At 39.1% G+C, this 20,774-nt stretch overlaps 1 protein-coding gene across 1 annotated transcript; it reads right to left on the reverse strand.

Annotated features, from left to right (window-relative positions):
- Nucleotides 1–13,478: 13,478 nt before the first annotated feature.
- On the reverse strand, nt 13,479–18,768 carry GPR33 (G protein-coupled receptor 33). The gene is made up of 2 exons (XM_060619459.3): nt 18,612–18,768; nt 13,479–15,266 (listed from the first exon to the last, which is right to left on the reverse strand). Exon 2 carries the CDS (start codon nt 15,258–15,260, stop codon nt 14,241–14,243), a length of 1,020 nt encoding a protein of 339 aa, XP_060475442.2. The 5' UTR covers nt 15,261–15,266; nt 18,612–18,768; the 3' UTR covers nt 13,479–14,240.
- Nucleotides 18,769–20,774: the final 2,006 nt, after the last annotated feature.

Below are 20,774 nucleotides of genomic sequence, written 5' to 3' on the forward strand. Positions count from 1 at the left end.
CTCTCCAACTTTGCAGAAAGCGCCCAGTGTATGCTTTAAACGTGTGAGAAGACTCACAGGCTCTCTTCCCTACGCACCATTTAAAGACACATTTTTCAGTTCAAAGAGTTTACGTTTTCAGACACTGAGAAATTTTAAATCTGCTTAAGTCTATGTTATGCCCATTATAAAGGTAGGTAAACTGAGTGAATCAATTGAATCACAAAACAACCAGAGATGAAACTACAAGCCATGTCTTTAAAATTTTCCCGTATTCTAACGATGTCTCCTTTATCAGGAATGCTGTAAATCATTCTGATCCAGTTGTTATGGAAAGATGTTGGTATGCTATGCGAATGCACATTTGGAGTTCAATTTTTTGGAAAATATCCTCGCTAAAACTATTCTTATCCAAGAAAGTGTGTCATTGTTAATAAATATTTTAACCTGAAAAAGAAAACAACATAGTCCGATGCACATAATGATAATTTTGGGGGGTTTCCTCTAAGTACAAATTAGAATGTAAATAAAATTAAACAAAGGCTTGATCTTCTTTCCCACACAACGTATTTCTTGAACATGCATCAGATTAGCATTATTTTTCTATGGGCTTGGAGGGTTTAGATGAGGAATAATAGTGTTACCATGATTGCATTACTCAGGTCATTGATTTGGGCTCAGTTGGCACAATATGCCTATACATTCGGGTCTGTTGTCTTAGAAGATGACATCACTGACAGTGTTGCTACCCATATAAAGTAGTATGACTGAAGAAAATAATCCATGCATAATCAATGGTCTTTTCTACACAAAATGGAAGCTGCCTGTTTGCTGGTTATCTAAAGCAGGCTGCTTTACACTTTTTGCAAAAACAAAAAGCAAAAACTCTCATGATCTCTGCTGCATTGCAGGGGTTCCTGTGTTTGTTGACATTTGTCTGCAAAGCACAGACAAGTTGCATTGTTTTTGCCTTTATGTCGTTATAACTATTGAATCTCTTTTTTCTTCACTCCCAGACTCAAGTTTTACAGGACTGTAAGGAACTTTAACATAAAGGCCTTTAGTCATGACCCAGAGTAAGAGAGGACTAAGATGTTGATTTGTATGTAAGTATGGGAGATAGCAAGTTCCCTTGAAAATAGGATATGTGGCTCCCAGAGATCTTTTCACGGTGAAGGGACTTTAGCAAATTGGTAAATCCTTCCTGTGAATAGGTGGAGTCTGGTTGGTAATGGTTATCCTTTCAAGAATCACCAGTTGCTTTAAACCTTCTGTTAGGTGAGAATCTCTTGGACACTGCTGCAGGTAGTAATAGGTTGTGACTCCCTTATTCTCTCCTTACACCTGCAGAGGGCAGTAGAGAGTAGGCACTAAACTATTCCTTTCTGTATTTTATTAATGTTTTTCAGCATCTAGTCTCATTCTACAAAGAATTCAAGAAGGCAAGACATACATGCAATAAAATAGTAAAATGTGAATAAACATAAAGCACTGGGAGGAAGGAAAATAGACTTTTATCAGTAAGTCCCAGTAGGGGAAATTGAAAACAAATAGGTAAATACACTGGTCCTTGCCTAGAGTGCTGAGAGTATACAGTAAGCAGCAAAGTTTTCACAGCTACATTACTTTTTGTAGTAAAACAATTATATCCATTGTCAATCAAGAAGAAGAAGCTGTAAAGCAGCCAAAGCATTTATTTTGGGGTATTAGGGATTACAGTCTTGGGGACAGAGTGGACTGAAATTGAAAGCGTGTTCGGAACTGTAAGTGGAAAGCACAGGCTCACAAAGGCAAAGCCCATAAGGTTATATGACTTCTTTGATTGAATTAGGATTGGTGCTGACAGTTAAACTATCTAATAAACAATTGGCTATTTAGCTGATACATGTTACATTATCTCTATTTTAACCCAAAGTAGAAGGAGGCATTCTGGAAGGTAGTGAAAGTGCAATTGACAAAAGTCAAAAGTCCAAGGTGTTCCAAAAATTGAAACCGAGGTCTATGGGCCTTGCTTCTCCAGTATCCTCCTGACCCTATTTTTGAACGACTCTCTTAGCAATGTTTGTTTAACTTTGGAATTTTCTTTCACACTATCATATGTAATGTTGAGGCAGAGCACATTTACGATTTCCTTGAGGTTAGAAGTAAAAGACGAAGTGCGGTATTAAGGTGGCTCTAGAGGAGGATGGTGGTTGAATAGGAACATAAGAGAGCTTTGCCTGTGAGTATGCAAGAAATCACTGTCTGAGCAGGAATAGTTCTCAAACTGTTGTAGTGCTAAAAGGGGACTGTATGGTTAGTGGGTTATGTAGGAATGCATTCTAGGCCCTCTGAGATGTGACAAGAATTGATTTAGAGTTTTTTAAGTTGTTTGATTCATTCACGTTGGCTGCCCCAAATTCAAAAGTATTTCACAAACATGAAAAATTTGAGAACTAGTTCTCAAAGATCCTTTATAGTTGATGCTAAGCTTCTTGATGTTAAAGAGGAAAGGAAAGAGAGAGGAACTGTAACCTGTTTCATAGTTCTCAAAATAAGCAGAGCTTTCCCTAAGATTCAGCTTTAGAATGAGCCTCTTACCTGAGCCCCTTACCTCTTTACCTAGGCATATGTTCATCAGTAGAAGTGCAACTGAAAGAGGTAGGTGTTTTAATCTCACAGAGGCTGGAAGAAATCTAGCCCCCCACCACTTGAAAGTTCAGGGATTTATTTTTTTCAGTAGCTAGGGAGGTGATCAAGTTCTGAGAAATTGGTTCATACAAAAATAAATGCACATGAATTGGGGTAGAACTAGAATACTTACTTATTCATTTATAATAAGAAATATTGCTGTGACATAGACTGGAAATTCTCACATAGGGCATGATCAACACATTTTCCCTTTTGTTCAAGCATTTATACTAGGTTATATTCAAAAGTCTCTTTATTAATTTACTATGAGAGATAGTCACTCTTCTACCAGGGCATGGGAAACCGAGGTTTGAAAGACCCATGTGGATTCTGGCTTTAAGACACTTGCCACATGCATTAAGACTGTGAGGAAAGAGGAAACAAACATGTTTAAGTAGTGCCTGAAACAAAAAGGCCAAAGGCAAACGCTCCAAACTGCAACCATATATTTTGTCATGGAGCCTCTTCTTACACAGGCAGAAACTGAGGCCAGGAGTGTTAATCTAGTTGAAGCTCCTCTATATGGAAATATGAGGCCTGGGAAAATGATAGTTCCCCACCTAAAAGCTGAGTCTATCTTTAACATGAGTAGTTTGTATAGCCAGGTAGGGGGTGGAATTTGGAACCTGGTATTGATTGTTTCTTTGTTCAATTTGCTTTTTTAAATTCTTATTTTATTACTGCACCATTTGCTGGTATGTTGCCTAGGAAACTTAATATTGCAAGTGCTTTTAACTCTAAGGCAGTGATGTATATCTGGCAGTCTGTAGGGTTTACCCCTGGTAGGCTAATAAATTATCTTGATCTTTGGGTTATTTTTCAGTCTGTAGTGATGTGATAACTTAGCAAAGCATTGTATAACCTTTTGAATATTTGTATACTTCTCTTAGTCATTTTGTCAAGTCATGCCTGGCTGTTGTAAGGCCTTTTTATAATTTGGACACCTACATTCTTTGTAGGAAAAAAAAAAAACCAAAGATTTTGAATGGGCAGAGGAGATTCCTAGATATCCTTTTAAAGGAATGCTGGAGCCTCTGGGGATTACTTTGGTCCTATCGGGCTATTTTCGATTTGTCTTAGTCTAGGCTGTCTTACAACTCTTTAGAGATAGAGTTGATTTGTTAAACATGAATAGTAAATAAATCATTCCTGTCCATAAAAATGTAAAATTTGATTATTACTCTATGGATATTGACTGATTTTGTCAGTTTTGCATCCTCTTGTAAATCCATTTTAGCATTCTTTATCTGACTATAAATGTATAGCACCTTGAATTTTCTCTCTTTTGAAAATAAACTTTAAATTTTACAATAGATTTAGATTTATAGAAAAGATGCAGGAATAGTACAGAATTCTTATAAAGCCCCTCACCCAATTTCCCCTTTTATCAACATCTCAAATGACTATGGTATGTTTGTTACAACTAAAGGAACCAGCACTGGTACATTAATTAAACTCCATGCTTTTTACTAAATCCTTTTTCTGGAATCCATCCAGGATACCATGTTACATTTAGTCATGATGTTTCTTCAGGCTGTGGCTGTTTCTCAGATTTTCCTTGTTTTTGATAACCTCGGCAGTTTTGAGGAATACTGGTCACCTACAGTGTAAGATGTTCCTATATTGAATTTTATATTTTTCTCATGATTGGACCAAGGTTATGGGTTTTTGAATGAGCATCACAGAAGTGAAGTGACATTCTTATTACATCATATCAAGGATACATGCTGACAACATGTCTTTTTGCTGATGATATTAACCTTGATCTCCTGGCTAAGGTGGAGTTTGCCAAGTTTCTCCAGTATTAAGTTACACGTTCTTCTCCCTTCCACAATGTTCTCTTTGGAAGCAAATCACTAAACACAGCCCAAATTCAAGGGGTGGTGTTACTGTCCACCTTTTTAAGTGGGGAGTATCTGCATAAATTATTTGGAATTCTGCATACAGGACATTTGAGCTCTCTTTTGAACTGGTTGTAATATATTACTGGTTTCTTCCTTACTGAGTTAAATATGAATGAAATGAAAATCTTTGACACATGTCTATTTTATATTTGTATGACAGTTGTGATTTTACTCTTTTAAAAATTATCCTCTCATATCCTCCTACCAAGAAATGTTGTGGGAATTATCATTTATACAGTTCTTTGACATCCATGAGTAAATGCCATATACAAATATATTATTTTTGGAAAGAAGATACTGAAAATTATTTATAGTCAAAAAATACATAAATTATTTTATCATACTGACTGTATCAGTCAGGGTTCTATCAGCAATCAAATATGTTCTAAATAGAATAACCTGAGAAAGTGTTATTTACAAAGGGACTATTCACAAAGTTGTGGGTGTAGGAGAACTATAGGAGTAGTGTAGTATCTCAGGGCATAGTAGCAGCTGATATGTAACCAGCCCCTTGGGATGAAAGGAAAAAGGGAGGGAGTCTGGAATCCAGAGGTAGAGACTTATGTAGACCCTTAAGAGAAGGAGTTGACATTCTGTCAAGAAGCACATCCAACTCCAGTTGACCCTTTAGGGAGGGAGCTAAGGAAATAAATACCTGGCCCCATACTCTATCTTCCTTGTATTTCCTGCCAGAGGTCCTCATTGGCAAAACCCTACCAGAAGCTAGCAAGCAAGGGACCTGCTGCTCTCCCAGGCTCCAGGGCAAAGGCAGGGTGGAGAATGCTTGAATGTGAATCTGGAAGGCAAGTAAGACACCAAGCACACGGACTGAAGGGGTTTTAAAGGCCAACATCTTTTTGTTGGAAGGTAACAGCTGGGGAGACAGAGATAGCTGCAGTTAACATCTCTAATGGAAATCCTTAATTTCTCTAAGAGTTGAGAGAGGTGAAGTTAGACTCTGTGAGTTATCAGCATAACATGAGTCAAGGTCCTTGCACCACCACCCTCTTTTTTCTGCCATTGGAGGTATGGCTAAGACATCAGAAAAGAAAGGTTGCTGGGATCTTAGCCTTGGTGAAAATGCCAAGAGAAGAGATGGAGCTGCTGCCTCCAAGGGGTGTTGCAGAATTGAATAAAAGGCATGTTAGGGGCGCCTGGGTGGCTCAGTCGGTTAAGCTTCCGACTTCGGCTCAGGTCATGATCTCACCGTTTGTGAGTTCAAGCCACGTCAGGCTTTGTGCTGACAGCTCAGAGCCTGAAGCCTGTTTCAGATTCTGTGTCCCCTCTCTCTCTGACCCTCCCCTGTTCATGCTCTGTCTCTCTCTGTCTCAAAAATAAATAACTTTAAAAAAAATTAAAAAAAAAAAAAGGCATGTTAGAGGGGGCCATGAAAGACCTCAGTGTCCTGGGGCACCTGTGTGGCTCAGTCAGTTAAGTGTCCAACTTCGGCTCAGGTCATGATCTCACGGTTTGTGGGTTTGAGCCCCACATCAGGCTCTGTGCTGACAATTCAGAGCCTGGAACCTGCTTTGGATTCTGTGTCTCCCTCTGTCTCTGTCCCTCTCCCACTCACACTCTGTCTCTCTCTCAAAAATAAATAAACATTTTTTTAAAAAGAAAAAAGAAAAAAGACCAAAGTCCTTAGAGCTCTCATGGAATCCTTTGGATTGTGAGGGAAGGGACTCAGGACCAGATTTGATTTTATATACAAAAAATAGTGAACCACTTTTTTAATGTTTATTTATTTATTTTTGAGAGAGAGAGAGGGAGAGAGAAAGAACCTGAGTGGGGGAGGGGCAGAGAGAGAGACTACCAAGCAGATAACATGCTCAGCGAGAAGCCTGACCTGGAGCTTGATCTCACAACCATGAGATCATGTCCACAGCCAAAATCAAGGGTTGGTCCCTTACTGACTGAGCTACCCAGGCACCCCAGGGCTTTATCATACCTAGGCAACTTCTTAGTCACCAACTGACTCTCTCTTAGGAATACCTTTCTGTCTTCTTTCTCTTTTATAGCACTTCCCTATACATGAATTATGTGGTCTTCAGGGTCTCCAAAGTTCACTCCAGTCTTAACCTTCAACTCAAAAGTTTTCCTTCCTTTAGGCCACAATCCAAAGTCTAATATTCTAAGTACTGTGTTTAGGTACACTCTGCTGGGTGTGAAGCTGATTAAAGTAATTCCCATTAACTTGTGAATGAAACTTAACCTTCTTAAAAGGTATATTTGCATTTTAATAGCAGTCCCTTAGCACAAATTAATCTCTAATTGGTAGAATGTGTGAGAATTACTTTTTGTGGGAAACAGGAGGTGGAATTACTCCTTAATTCTCCAACTTTAAAAAAGTTGCTCCTCTCGGAAGGCTCTGGATTCTCACCTCTCAGACACTCCTCAGCATGGTGCAATTTTGTCTCTTTCTGAAGCTAATCATTTCAAAAAGCTTTTTAGGTTAAATTCAATGGACGTCATTGTCTTTCGAGTAGCTTTTTTTTTTTTTCTTTTTTTTTCTTTTTTTTTTATTTTTTCTTTTTTTTTTCAACGTTTTTTATTTATTTTTGGGACAGAGAGAGACATAGCATGAACGGGGAAGGGGCAGAGAGAGAGGGAGACACAGAATCGGAAACAGGCTCCAGGCTCTGAGCCATCAGCCCAGAGCCTGACGCGGGGCTCGAACTCACGGACCGCGAGATCGTGACCTGGCTGAAGTCGGACGCTTAACCGACTGCGCCACCCAGGCGCCCCTTTCGAGTAGCTTTTATGTTTAGGGAAATTCCTACATTACAAGCATCCTTTTCCCTCCCAGGTGGAAAGCAGAACTCAGCTCCCAGCCTCCTTTGCAGCTAGGATGCAGGCACGCCAATTAGATACCTTCATGCAAGATTATATTTGGAAATGAGCAATGTGAATAAAACAGGCTCTGTCTGCATGGGGCTTCCATGTACCTGATGGCGGTGTTGGCAGAGCTTTTAGGCACAGGACAGTTCAAGATTTGATGCAGATGCAGCATTGATGTCAGTAGCAGTTGTAATAAAACCAAGGGCTGGTATTTGGGGCTCAGTGGCAGCAGTGGCAGAAGCTGGCACTATTTAGTGAAATAGAGAACACCGGTGACAGGTTCCTGATCTGGGTGGTTCTGTGGTCGAGTTTTGGGCACTGTTCCTGGGAGCTTAGCCTTGAATGTTTCCCCAGCCACCCCAATAGTTCTATGAGCTACTTAATATCCTTTAATAAATCAGTTTGTGGTCAAACCAGCAGAATGAAATCTACTGTTTGCAAGTAATTGATACAGGCATCACCTTCAACTTTTGCCCTCTGGTTTGGCTTTGCAACCAGCAGAATTTACCGGACAAGACTCTCTGGTTTTCTCCGTCCCTACTCCCACTATCTTAGTTCACGCCAATCATCTGTTCCCTGGATTACTCCAACACTGTCCAGTTTGACTGCTCACCCCCAGTTTTTTATTAAAAAAAATTTTTTTTTAATGTTTATTTATTTTTGAGAGAGACAGAGACAGAATGCGAATGGGTTAGGGACAGAGAGAGAGGGAGACACAGAATCCGAATCAGGCTCCAGGCTCTGAGCTGTCAGCACAGAGCCTGACACGGGGCTCGAACTCATGAGCTGTGAGATCATGCCTGAGCCGAAGTCGGACGCTCAACTGACTGAGCCACTCAGGCGCCCCTCACCTCCAGTTTTGACCTCTTCATCAGAGTAGCCAGAATGATCTTTCTAAAATGAAAATAGAGTGGCACCTGGGTGGCTCAGTTGGTTAAGTGTCTCAGCTCAGGTCATGATCTCATGGTTTTGTGGGTTCGAGCCCCGTATCGGGCTCTGTGCGGACAGCTTGGAGCCTGCCTGGGATTCCCCTTCTCCTCTCTCTCTGTCCCTCCCTCTCCCTCAAAATAAGTAAACATTTAAAAAACATAAACAAAAATAAAATGAAAATAGAATTCTATTGCTGTTTGGCTTATGATCTGGTAGCAGCTCCCTAACGCCCTCAGGATAAAGTCTAGGATCAAATCCAAACTCCTTAGCAGGGGCATTCAGGATCAAGTTCAGGTTGACCCTTCCCACTCATCTTGCTTCTCATATCTATACTCCACTTTTACTCTTCTCTTGCTCTGAACCAGCAGTAATGGATCCCCTGGGATCCTGTTAGAAATGCAGAATCTCAGCCCTACTCTGTACTGGTGAAACAGAATCAGCATTTTAACAAGATGATTATGGGATTCGCATGCATATTTACGTTTGGAAAGTGCCGCTTTGTGGCCCTGTGCTCTCTTTCCCTTGGGCTTTTACACCTTGGCTTCCTCTGTTGTACTACCCTTCCCTTTCTTAATATGTTTAACTCTGTTCTCCAGGATTCATCTGGGAAAACTGGTGAAACCTGGGCTGGGGCTTTCATTTGTTTCCCCAAACATGGCACTTATTCTTTGTACCATAATGACCTTTTAACTTCTTTTTCTTTCCCACTAAACAGGGCTTTTCTGTTCTGGTTCTACTTTAGAGTCAGCCCAAGAATTTTAAAAAAGGACAGATTCCTGGGTGCTGTCACTAGAGATTCTTTTTAAATTTTTAATACTTATTATTTTTGAAAGACAGAGGCAGAGTGTGAGCGGGGGAGGGGCAGAGAGAGAGAGGGAGACACAGAATCCGAAGCCGACTCCAGGCTCTGAGCTGTCAGCACAGAGCCCTAGGAGAGGCTACACATGAACTGTGAGATCATGACCTGAGCTAAAGTCAGGGTCTTAACGGACTAAGCCACGGGGGCGCCCTGAGAGATTGTGGTTTACTCGATTTGAGTAAGGCTTGGACACTGGCATTTTAAGAAGGTGTTCGAGATGATTATTATGTGAAGCCACATTCAAATCCTGCACATGACACTTTAAGCTCCTTGAAGACAGGGATTGTGTCTTTTCACTGTTGTATTCTCAGAGCTCAGATTCTCACATGCCAGGTACATAAACTCTGGTAGTAAATCGTTGTTGCCCTAGTCTCAGGGCTATGGATTTGACTTCTTGTGTGCACACAGTCCTACCTTACACCCCACCCTGCCTCCCACATGTCATCCGCTGAGCAGCCCAATCATCTCATTAAGGCAAGGAGCCATTTCTTGAGGAAAGAACTCAAGCTGGCATTTGAAAAATATCTCTAGTCATCTCTATAGTCTTTTCTTGAGCCAGTTTGATCCTGATATAATGAAGCAGGTTTATATAATTGGATGCTAATAGGCACATTGTTTTGTAAGATTGTCTCCAAGCACCAGTTCCAAAAGCGAAGCCACTAATTCTTTGTTTATAAAGGGGGCCCCCGAGAATTCACAATAGTGAGAACGTGGATGAGATCAATACAACTATAACAAATAGGTTTTCTAAAAATTAATGATTCTTTTATGGAAAGTTAAAAAATACAGTTTGGGAGAATTTTCTTAAGTTTACATCCCATTTTCTTAAAATGTAAAGTGACAAATTAAAAAAAACCCTTTTAAGAGTACATTTATATAGTGTTTTACATTTTAGAAGTAGCTTCATATCCACAATCTCATTAAGAGACGTCCCCATATTATAGATGAGGAAGATAAGGCCCAGAAAATTTGTATAACTGCCTCATATAAAACACCAAGCTAGAGGCAAAGCCAGACCACTACCCAAATCTGATTATAAGTTCAATGCTATTTTTCGGTTTTTACTTTGTGTGTGGATCCTGACATTGTCTAGGCATTTCTATTTGATTTTTTTATTTTTAACTTAATTAATTAATTTTTTTAAAATTTACATCCAAATTAGTTAGCACATAGTGCAACAATGATTTCAGGAGTAGATTCCTTAATGCCCCTTACCCACTTTGCCCATCCCCCCTCCCACAAGCCCTCCAGTAACCCTCTGTTTGTTCTCCATATTTATGAATCTCTTATGTTTTGTCCCCCTCCCTGTTTTTATATTATTTTTGTTTCCCTTCCCTTATGTTCATCTGTTTTGTTTCTTAAAGTCCTCATATGAGTGAAGCCATATGATATTTGTCTTTCTCTGACTGACTAATTTCACTTAGCATTTTTATAGCCAAGAAGGTGCTTTTTGTTGAAATAAATAGCCTAGGTGGATCTGGGCTTAAAGCCCAGCCTGACTGCCCCCTAGCAGTGATGTCAGGCAGTAAGCATAATGGTAAAGAACATGGATTCTGGCACCAGACTCCCTGGGCTTACAGTACTGGTTCTTCCAGTTGCTTACTATATGGCCTTGAACAAGTGTTTCAGTTTCATAGTCTGTTACATAGGGGTAATAAATGGGACCTAATTCATAGAATTGTTGTAGGATTAAGCGAGTTACTATTTGCTTTTGTTTTTAATGTTTATTTATTTATTTTGAGAGAGAAAGAGTACGAGCGGGGGAGGGGCAAAGAGGGCAGAGAGAGAGAGAATCCCAAGCAGACTCTGCACTGCCAGCACAGATCCTGACACGGGGTTTGAACCCACAAATTGTGCGATCATGACCTGAGATGAAACCAAGAGTCAGACGCCTAACCGACTGAGCCACCCAGGTGCCCCAGTGAGTTACTATTTATAAAGCATACAGAATCATGCCTGCACACAAGAGAAGTGTGATGTAAATATTTGTTAAATAAAACTCTGGTTCAATCTTATTATTTTATACCTAAGGTCATTTTGCAAATCACATACAATTGTGATTACCCATATACAATTTTCATTGAGTATCTTTTATTGAACAACAATTGTGTATAATAGCAGAGAAAAGAAATAGTGTGACTGATAGGCTTCTTTCTGTTCTTGAGGAGTTCACAATCTATACAGAGATGAACAAAATATTTTTGAAAAACCAGCAAAGCACATTCTCGTTTATTATTGTAGCAGGTTTGAGGAGGGAGACGAAAGTCTCTCTCTGTAGCTTCTAGGTATCCGAAGGTATTCTTTTTTTTTTTTTTTTTAAGTGTATTTATTTATTTTGAGAGAGAGAGTGAAACAGAGAACACATGCCTGTAAGTGGAGGAGCAGAGAGCAAGGGAGAGGGAGAATCCCAAGCAGGCTTCCTGAGCCTGATGCACAGAGCCTGATGTGGGGCTCGAATTCACAAACCATAAGATCATGATCTGAGCTGAAATCAAGAGTTGGACACTTAACCTCCTGAGTCACCCAGTTGCCCCTAATGCTCTTCTCATTTCAAAGAATCATATGTTCCATCTAATAACTTTCTTAAGTCCTGCCTTATACACTTCAGCGGGCTTGTCAGGACAGAGGAGTGTGGGGAGGGAAGAGGCACTGGCCCTTACTTGCTGCAGGGACACTTGGAGCCACAGCCTAGTCATCGATTCTATTCCTCCTGCTCTGGGAAGACTGTTCCAGCTCCAAAAGCTTGTAATAGGGGCCAACAATGAAAGTTTTCATCTACCCAAAGCTTTTTGTTCCTCATACTCAAAGACAGAGAGAGAGACTAAGCCCCTAAATGCCCAGGGAGGCAGTGATGCCAAGTCAATTAGCAGCATTTCTAGGGCATCAAACTACTATTATTTCCCTTCTAAAAAAAAGTTAGTAATGAAGGTTAATTTCGCTTCATTTCTGTAACCCCTTGTAATTAATATCATCCATTCTGGGGATTTCTGAGTAGGATATATGTCTGTGGCTTGGAATAGTTCGTGCAAAGCTAGCTGGAATATTTAGGGACTGTGTGTGATGTGGCCTAAATGTCTGCATTCTGCATCAATTGAACTAGATAGATAGAACTATGTACCGAATGATATTTATTGGGTGATAGATAGAACTAATCAATTAAATATATAAAAGGTAATAGGTCAGCGATACTATGTGGTCCTACATAATTTTGGTGCTATAAGGTATTGCAAAAATTTATTTTTTTTTAATTTTTTTTTTTTAACGTTTATTTATTTTTGAGACAGAGAGAGACAGAGCATGAACGGGGGAGGGTCAGAGAGAGAGGGAGACACAGAATCTGAAATAGGCTCCAGGCTCTGAGCTGTCAGCACAGAGCCCGACGCGGGGCTGGAACTCACGGACCGCGAGATCGTGACCTGAGCCGAAGTCGGACGCTCAACCGACTGAGCCACCCAGGCGCCCCGGTATGGCAAAAATTTAAAGTAAAACTTGAAAACCAGGGAAGATAAGTTAATATTGTTATGGCTATTCTAAAATCAAGTACATTATGACATTACCTGGTCAGATTCTTAAATATTTATAATTATCTTAGTCACATATTTCTGAGATAGTTTAATCTATGGGCATTGAAAAGAGACATTTAAGATATCTTTTTTACACTGAAAACGTTAAAGCGTAAATTATTTTAACATAGATATGAGAAGATTAGTGCCTTGTCATCCCCATGTTAAATTGGGTCTATACCAATTAAATTATTTAGATACTGTGTAAATTAAGAGGGATGTTGGTCCAAATGTCTGTTTGCCAGAAGACTCTGTGACAGAAAATTCAGATCAATAGACACTATTGGTATTTAGAAATTGATATTCCTAAAGTCTCAAAAGTCAAAGATTAAGAATCACATTTGCATCATTTCATACCAATTAGGATGGGTATAATTGAAAAAAAAAGGAAAATAATAAGGATGGGTATGAAGGGTATGAAGAAAGTGGACATTTTGCACCTTGCTGGTGGGAATGTAACATAGTACAGCTGTGGTGGGAAAGTATGGCGGTTCCTGAAAAAGTTAAACACAGGGGCACCTGGGTGGCTCAGTCGGTTGAGCGTCCGACTTCAGCTTAGGTCACGATCTCACGGTTCATGAGTTCAAGCCCCACGTCAGGCTCTGGGCTAATGGCCCAGAGCCTGGAGCCTGCTTCCGATTCTGTGTCTTCCTCTCTCTCTGCCCCTCCCCCATTCATGCTCTGTCTCTCTCTGTCTCAAAAATAAATAAACATTAAAAAAATTAAAAAAAAAAGTTAAACACAAAATTGCGATATGACCCAGCAATTCAAAATAATTAAAAACAATTGGAAACAAGGACTCCAAAGATACTTGTATATCAGTGTTCATGGTAGCATTGTTCACAATAGCCAAAGGTAGAAACAATCCAAATGTCCCTTAACAGAAGAATGGATAAACAAAACACACAAGGGAATAAACATACAATGAAATATTATTTTAGCCACAGAGGGTAAAGTTCGGATACATTTGACAACATGGAGGAACCTTGAAAACATTATGCTAAGTGACATAGGCCAGACATAAAATAAGAAATATTGTATGATTCCACTTACATGGAATAGTTAGGATAACAAATTCATAGAGACAGAAAGTAGATAGGAAGTTATGAGGGGTTGCAGGGAGGATGAAATGAGGAGTTATTACTTACTCAGTGCAGAGTTTCTCTTTGGGGTAGTACAAACTTTTAGAAATAGATAGTGGTGGTTGCAAAGCCCTGTGAATGTAGTTAATGCTACTGAAATGTACATTTTAAAATGGTGAAAATTGCAAATCTAATGTTATATACAGTTTACCACAATAAAAACAAAGTAAAAATAATTACTTTTGGAACACCACCCATTGCTTGGTTTCTTACAACCCTTTTAATATTCATAGATCTAACTATAGTATAGTTTAGATGTCTCTCTAATATAGGGACTATATTATATAAAAGCAGAGGGGACATCTCTGGTGGTATAATTGATTAAGAGTCCATTGTTTGCTTTGGGATCCAAAATTTAAATGTAGGCTTCTGAATTTAAGTTTTGTATCCTTTCTATCAAAGAGTCCTCACTGAACGTTGACTCAAACAGAGCAAGAATGGACTTCTTGAAAACATTTTTGAAGTTCTCCCCAGTAAACAAGTAGAGTGTAGGAGAAAAAATAGCGTTGAAAGAAATGGTTATCACTGTAAGTATCAGAGTCAACTGTAAGAGTACTGATTGGTTCTTAGTGAGGATTAAGCCCTGGTGCACATGGTAGGGCATCCAGCACACAAAGAAAGAGATAATGGCAGTCATCATGACTTTGAAGGGCTTATTGGACCTAGACAGGCCCCTCTCTTTCATCTTGTTGGCTACTCTTGTGTAGCAAAGGGTGATGATAAAGAAAGGCAGAAGGAAGCCTAGCAAAAAGCGGCCAATGAAACAGGCTACATGAATCCATTTCCTGAATGTTTGCATCTTTTTGCTTTCCCAGTTGGTAGACACAGCATAGTTATTTTGGCAGGTCACTCTTCCTTTATGGTCATCATGTGTCTCTCTGAAAACCAAATAAGGCATGCCGAGGGCTGTGGCAGAGATCCAGATTCCCAGGATGATCCTGGAAGCCCAGCGTGGGGTTCGGTGCAGCTGTGACCACACTGGGTGAAGAGTGAGAAGGTAACGGTCAACACTGATGGCTGAGAGGAAGAAAATAGAGGCGAACATCCCTGTAGACAAAGTGGCATTGAAGACCTTGCACATGGCAGTTCCAAAGCTCCAGTGATTGTCCTGAAGGTAGGAGGCAGCTATAAATGGTAGAATCAATATTGAAATAAAATATGAGAAAATGAGATGAAAAAATAAGAGCGTATTGACAGTCTTTTTCATCTTGAAAAAGAGCACCCATAGGTAGAGCCCGTTGGTGATGGTACCAATTATAACTGACAAGTACAGAAGAAGGGCAATGATCACGTTTGAGGCAGGAGCTGGAAAGTGAGTGCTGTTTCTTACTAGAGTGGAGACATTGAGCGAATTGGTGAAGTTGATCAGATCCATAATTACCTGTGGAGAGAGAAACTGAAAATAATCACAAAAAAGAAGCAAAAAAAAAAAAAAAAGGTTAAATATAGAAATTTGAACAGTAATTTGTGCATAGTAAAAGTCAAAATGACACTATTTTAAAAATGGCAAACATCAGGGCCACCTGGCTGGCTCATTCAGTAGGACATGCGACACTTGAGTTCAGGGTCTTGAGTTCAAGACCTACATTGGGCATGGAGCCTACTTAAAGAAAAGAAAATTGTAAAATGGCAAGCATAATATTTCCACGATAAATGCAAATCAGATATTTTCCTAAGGTCCATATTTTTATTTGGTATGAAGAATTAAGATCAGATTAACTTGAGCATCAAAAATGGAAATACTACAGATGAAATTAATGTGAAAGAGAAATGAAGTTTGAAATATTTTGACTTTAAGTATTAATTTAGGTAGCTAAAAATCTTCTATTTAGACATGAGCCATAAGTCTGACCTTCCTTGATGGTCATAACTTCTTGAATAAGGCATTGTAGGATCAGTTTTGCTTGACTAAGACTTGATCAGAGCAAATGTTGCTAATGAAATTGAGTAACAAAAATAGCAACTGCTGCAAATCAATAATAATTTGGAGCTATAATTAGATTTCTCCCATGAGCTAATTATATACAGTAAATGCTGTTATCTAGTATTAAAGTCAGCATGTAATAAGAACCAATATTCATTTGGGAACCCTAGGCTAAGGCACTGTATGATTGTGAGGTGCCTTCACAATCATCAAAGGGGAACATGAATTGTTGAATATAGTGGTAGTTCTTTCTTATCTGGGAAAGGAAAAGAGGCAGAGAAGTCAAGGAATTGATATTTATCTAATACTTTTTATATGCCAATAGCTTTCTGTAAAAGTAACTTCTTTTTTTCTCACAAAACAAATATTTAAACAGAAGAGAAAGTGAGGCTTGCAAGAGTTAAATTTCTTATTTATCAGCATTTCCCACCATGCCCTCGTTGTGGCAGGTGGGGAACCCTACCAGTGGTTGTGTTACTTCTTTGAGAATTGGTAATTCGTGTGTAGTGTTTTGATAATGCTCCATGAATCAGAATATTTGATAATCCAAAACATCTCACTTCTTGGATAATGATTCCTAGAGTATTGAAAATATGAACCTGAGAATGTTTTGGAAATAGCTAATATATATAACAGTCATATCAACAAATTGGTTTTTGATAAATTGGATATAGCAGTAGAAATTACTAATGATTTTTTTCCACTAAGCAAAAACATTCTAAGAATATAGAGAGAGAATAAATAAAATAATTGCTATATCAAGACCACAATTTCCTTAAGTTAATTCTGCCTTCTAAGGGAGTTGCAAACTTTTTCTCCAAAGTAGAAAAATGGCTCTCTTCAGGAAAATGCCTTACTAGTCTGCTTTGAATAAAAAGTGGAGCCTAAGGACATTGAATGGAGAGGCAATGGCGAATGACAGAGTGGGAACCTGGGAAAGATGCTGTGGGAGGGTCCTGGGACCATGAGAAGAAGGAAGAGTGAGGATGGTCTTCAGAGAGGAGGGCACAGGAAAGACATGGCAGGAGGTTAGGAGGCTTGAAGAGGAGAAAAATTCAATGAGATATTTTGAAAAGCAGAAATGACAGAGAGGGTTTAAAATGAGGAATTTCTAATATTCACTTTTAATCCATGTGCTATGCTTTGACGTGGTGTAATGTCCCGAAATCAAGAGTAGGTCGCTTAACAGACTGAGCCACCAGGCGCCCCTATAGAGAGGTTTTTTATTTTATTTTATTTTTTTATTTTATTATTTTATTTTTTTAGATTTTTTTAACGTTTATTTATTTTTGAGACAGAGAGAGAGACAGAGTATGAATGGGGGAGGGTCAGAGAGAGAGGGAGACACAGAATCTGAAACAGGCTCCAGGCTCTGAGCTGTCAGCACAGAGCCCGATGCGGGGCTCGAGCTCACTGGCTGCGAGATCATGACCTGAGCCGAAGTCTGACGCTCAACCAACTGAGCCACTCAGGCGCCCCTAGGGAGGTTTTTTAAACAATTGTGTGGTTGAGCTCTGGAAGGGCATCTGAAAGTAATGTGGGACTTGAGCAAAATCAACATGGGTAGTGGTTCTGAATAGCATATTAAGTTTCCTAGAAACCTTGATTTATTGCATATAACCAGGGGATTTCTTCTTCTTCTCCTTTGTTTTTAGATTTCTTCATTCTTAAAGATCTTTTTCTGTGCATGGTTTTAAAGTACATGAGTATAAATTAGTGGGGCAGAACTTGGGCTCTGGCATCCCACAGAACTGGATTTCCATTCTATTTGTACCACTTACCAGCTCTGTGGACTCTTAACTCTGAGCCCCTTTCACCTTCTAAACCCCAATGAACTTCTATGAGGATGAAATGACATAATTTAGCTCCATTCATGGCACATATTAAGCACTCAGTAACTTTTTACCTATTATTTTGCTCAACTTGTTATATTAAGGCTAGCAAGTACTTCCTTTTCCCCTTTTAATACTGCAGTCCACATTCCTTCCTCCTCAAAGCCTCCCTATTGAATTCTAGAGTACTACCAGTGATGTCTAAAAAAATCTAAGTGTTCATATATTGGGACAGAAGTTCTCAGATTTGGAGTTATTTTGAGGCCTTGCTGTAGTGACACCTTTGGCATAGTGGCTTTCAGATAGATGCCACCTTTGCTTAGGAACACTGTGCTTCTATGGGGGGGTAGGCATGAGAACCTCCAGAAACTGATCTGTGTTAATTTAGATACTTTACTGTAATGTAGTAGCAGAGAAGTAACATTAATTGTATGTTCTTTTCTAACCTTTCCACTAAAGCTCTAAAAACTTTCCCCAGAATTAAACAGATTCATGTGATATTCCCTCAACAGTTTGTTCATCATTAAGCAATGGCCTGTCCCATATAATGTAACAGCATTTAACTAAAACATAAAGCACTGGCCTTCCCCCAAATGATACTTTTCCTTTAGGATGCTCCCTTCTGGAGGTTTTTGATACATGTTGGAGGTCGCAGGGTCTCTAGGCCGTACATCTGAATTTTCTGTTCAGTTACTTGCTCTGGCGGGCACTGTTCCCTGGCAAATAGCACAGGCATTTACAATCTCCTCACTGCCCGCTACGGGGACTAGAAAGCTGCACACTCATTCCCCCAAATTTCCTTACAGCAAGTGATTCAGTTTTAATCATCAAGTGATTCATGTGGTTCAGTGAATCATTAAGAGATGCCACCTGTGTAGTTTCTGGGGTTGGAAAGCTGCTGTGGAGCATGCCTGGAGGGTTTATTCAGATAATAGCACCAGGATAAACCTGCTGGCTCAGGGATCCTTACCTTGGAGTTATATTCCCATGTCAGATAGTCTTAGGTAGGCCAGAGTGACTCTAAATCAGCAATCTTCTCTCCATGGACAGGCAAAAATCAGTGACACTTTGACTTCATTTCATCTGCCTTTCTTCTGGCCGATGGTATTCCCCAACTTTGAAGCTACTATTTAAATATTCTGTGAGGTCTTCTTGCTCTTTTCCAGTTCCTTTTTCTGTGTAATGTATGATAAAGAGGTGGAGATAGAAAATTAAGTACTTCTTCAAATCATTTCTCCATTTTAAGAGGAGATTTAAAAAATTCCATAAACAAAGCCATTCTATTTAAGGTTGATAAGCTCATTTCAGGTGTTAAAATGCTGATTAAAAATTATCTTCTGTATATGGTCATCCCACTAGGCACCCACTCTGCCTCGAGTGTAGCACATTCATTAGCATATGGAGCATGCTGTTGGGTACATAGAGAGACTGGGTAAATACCAAGCTTAGAAAAAACTGAATCTGGAAATTAGCAATCTAATCCCCTTAGAGTGAAAATGGTCAGGAAGAAAAGCAAACACTGAGTTTCACATTAAAATGAAATGTATGAGTACAGGCCAAAGATTAATATTATTTAGTTTGGGAAGATGAAGACTTTTATCTTTCATTTACATCTGTACAATTGTTGAGAATGGTTGGAAAGAACACAGAGTTGGGTACCATATCCTGGAAGACGATCTCATTATAAGAAAATCCTGAACACAGATCATGTATTTACAAACTGAATCTTACATTTTCTATTTGCCTCTCTCTAGTCCATATCTGACATTTTTTAGGATCAGCTTCTGTGCCGACCTCAGTGTCCTGATTTCTTTCCTGCTTGGTTTCTTCTTGATCTCTGCACTGCCAGTAGAGAAAAATACATCAAAACCTGTGTGTGGCTTCAGTGCTAAAGCTTGGGAATCAGTTATCCAGTTTGTGTTAGAATTTTAAAGCTTTCATCGCTACTGTAAACTTATTAGAAATAGGCTTAAATTTAGTTCTTAATTCTTTGGGACTGTGACCTTCAACCTAAGAACTGATCTTTGCTTCAGGATAAGTTTTCAAACTTGCTACTGCATTTTAAGAGTGACTTCTTGCTAGGTTTTCATGCCCTTTGGGTTAATTCACACATCTAGAAGCAACCTGAGCTACTATTCAGTTCAAACCTGCTAATTTTGAAGATTAGCAAACTGAGATGCAGAGTTAAGTGACTCAGAAGAGGTTTTCAGCAACAAAAGAATGAGAGAGCTCTTTCCACTGTCCTTTGCTATTTCATTAATTAAAAAAGGGGGATGTGTGTGGATTAGGTTCTTGTTCCTCTTCCTTTCACTCTGTATTTTTAAATTTTACAATTAGTAAAATTCATAAATAACAAATATATCAAGGACGAGTGTTTAAAACCCCTCTCACCAAATGCACAAGGACTAGTACCACCATTAGATAGCCTAAAATTTGACTCTTCCTTAACTGTTCTCAGAAATACTCTCATTAGTGAGCATTTTCTTCAAATAGGTAATTAAACCAATGACGTTAACTCCTTTGGGCAATATGCACACTGCTTTTGAGGAAGTATTTTCTCTTGTGGCTTTGTTGATGTGGCTGCATTCATTTTACTTTTCATATTTCAAATTAAGTGAGGTGGTTTCAAGAAACCAGGGAAACTCAGGGAAATGGAAACTGTTTTATGCGGATTTGATATAATCACAGTATGAAATATATAGAAATGCAGAAGCAGATAGTGTTGCAAAATCAAATGCTCAAAAGTCTAGGAACTCATGTTTGCATCTAATTTTTAGAGCTGGAATAGTCCAAGAGGTTAATTTCATCTAATTCCTGATCCTATAGGTGAAGAGACTAAGACCCATAGAGGTATTCGAGAGCTTGTCCTAGATCTCATTATTAGTTAATAAATGAGTTGAGGCAGAAATAATGTACACTAAAAATACTGATGTGTATATGACTACACAATAAAGGATAGGATAGAAAAAAAAACCCTCCTAGATATAACTCTGCTACTTACATATGTATAACCTCTCTGCCTCTGTTTTCTCATTTGTAAATGTGAAAAAAAAAAAAAAAAAGAAAGAAAGCACCTCTCTTTTGAAGTATTCTTTTGAGGAGTAAATGAGATATTATAGGTAAGGGCTTGGCA

This window comes from Panthera onca, chromosome B3 (genome assembly GCF_046562875.1).
Source record: "Panthera onca isolate mPanOnc1 chromosome B3, mPanOnc1 haplotype 2, whole genome shotgun sequence".
NCBI classification, from domain to species: domain Eukaryota; kingdom Metazoa; phylum Chordata; class Mammalia; order Carnivora; family Felidae; genus Panthera; species Panthera onca.

Bases quoted from the DNA above. Each gene is read 5' to 3' on its own strand.
- GPR33 (XM_060619459.3), bottom strand. From the start codon at position 15,260: ATGGATCTGATCAACTTCACCAATTCGCTCAATGTCTCCACTCTAGTA.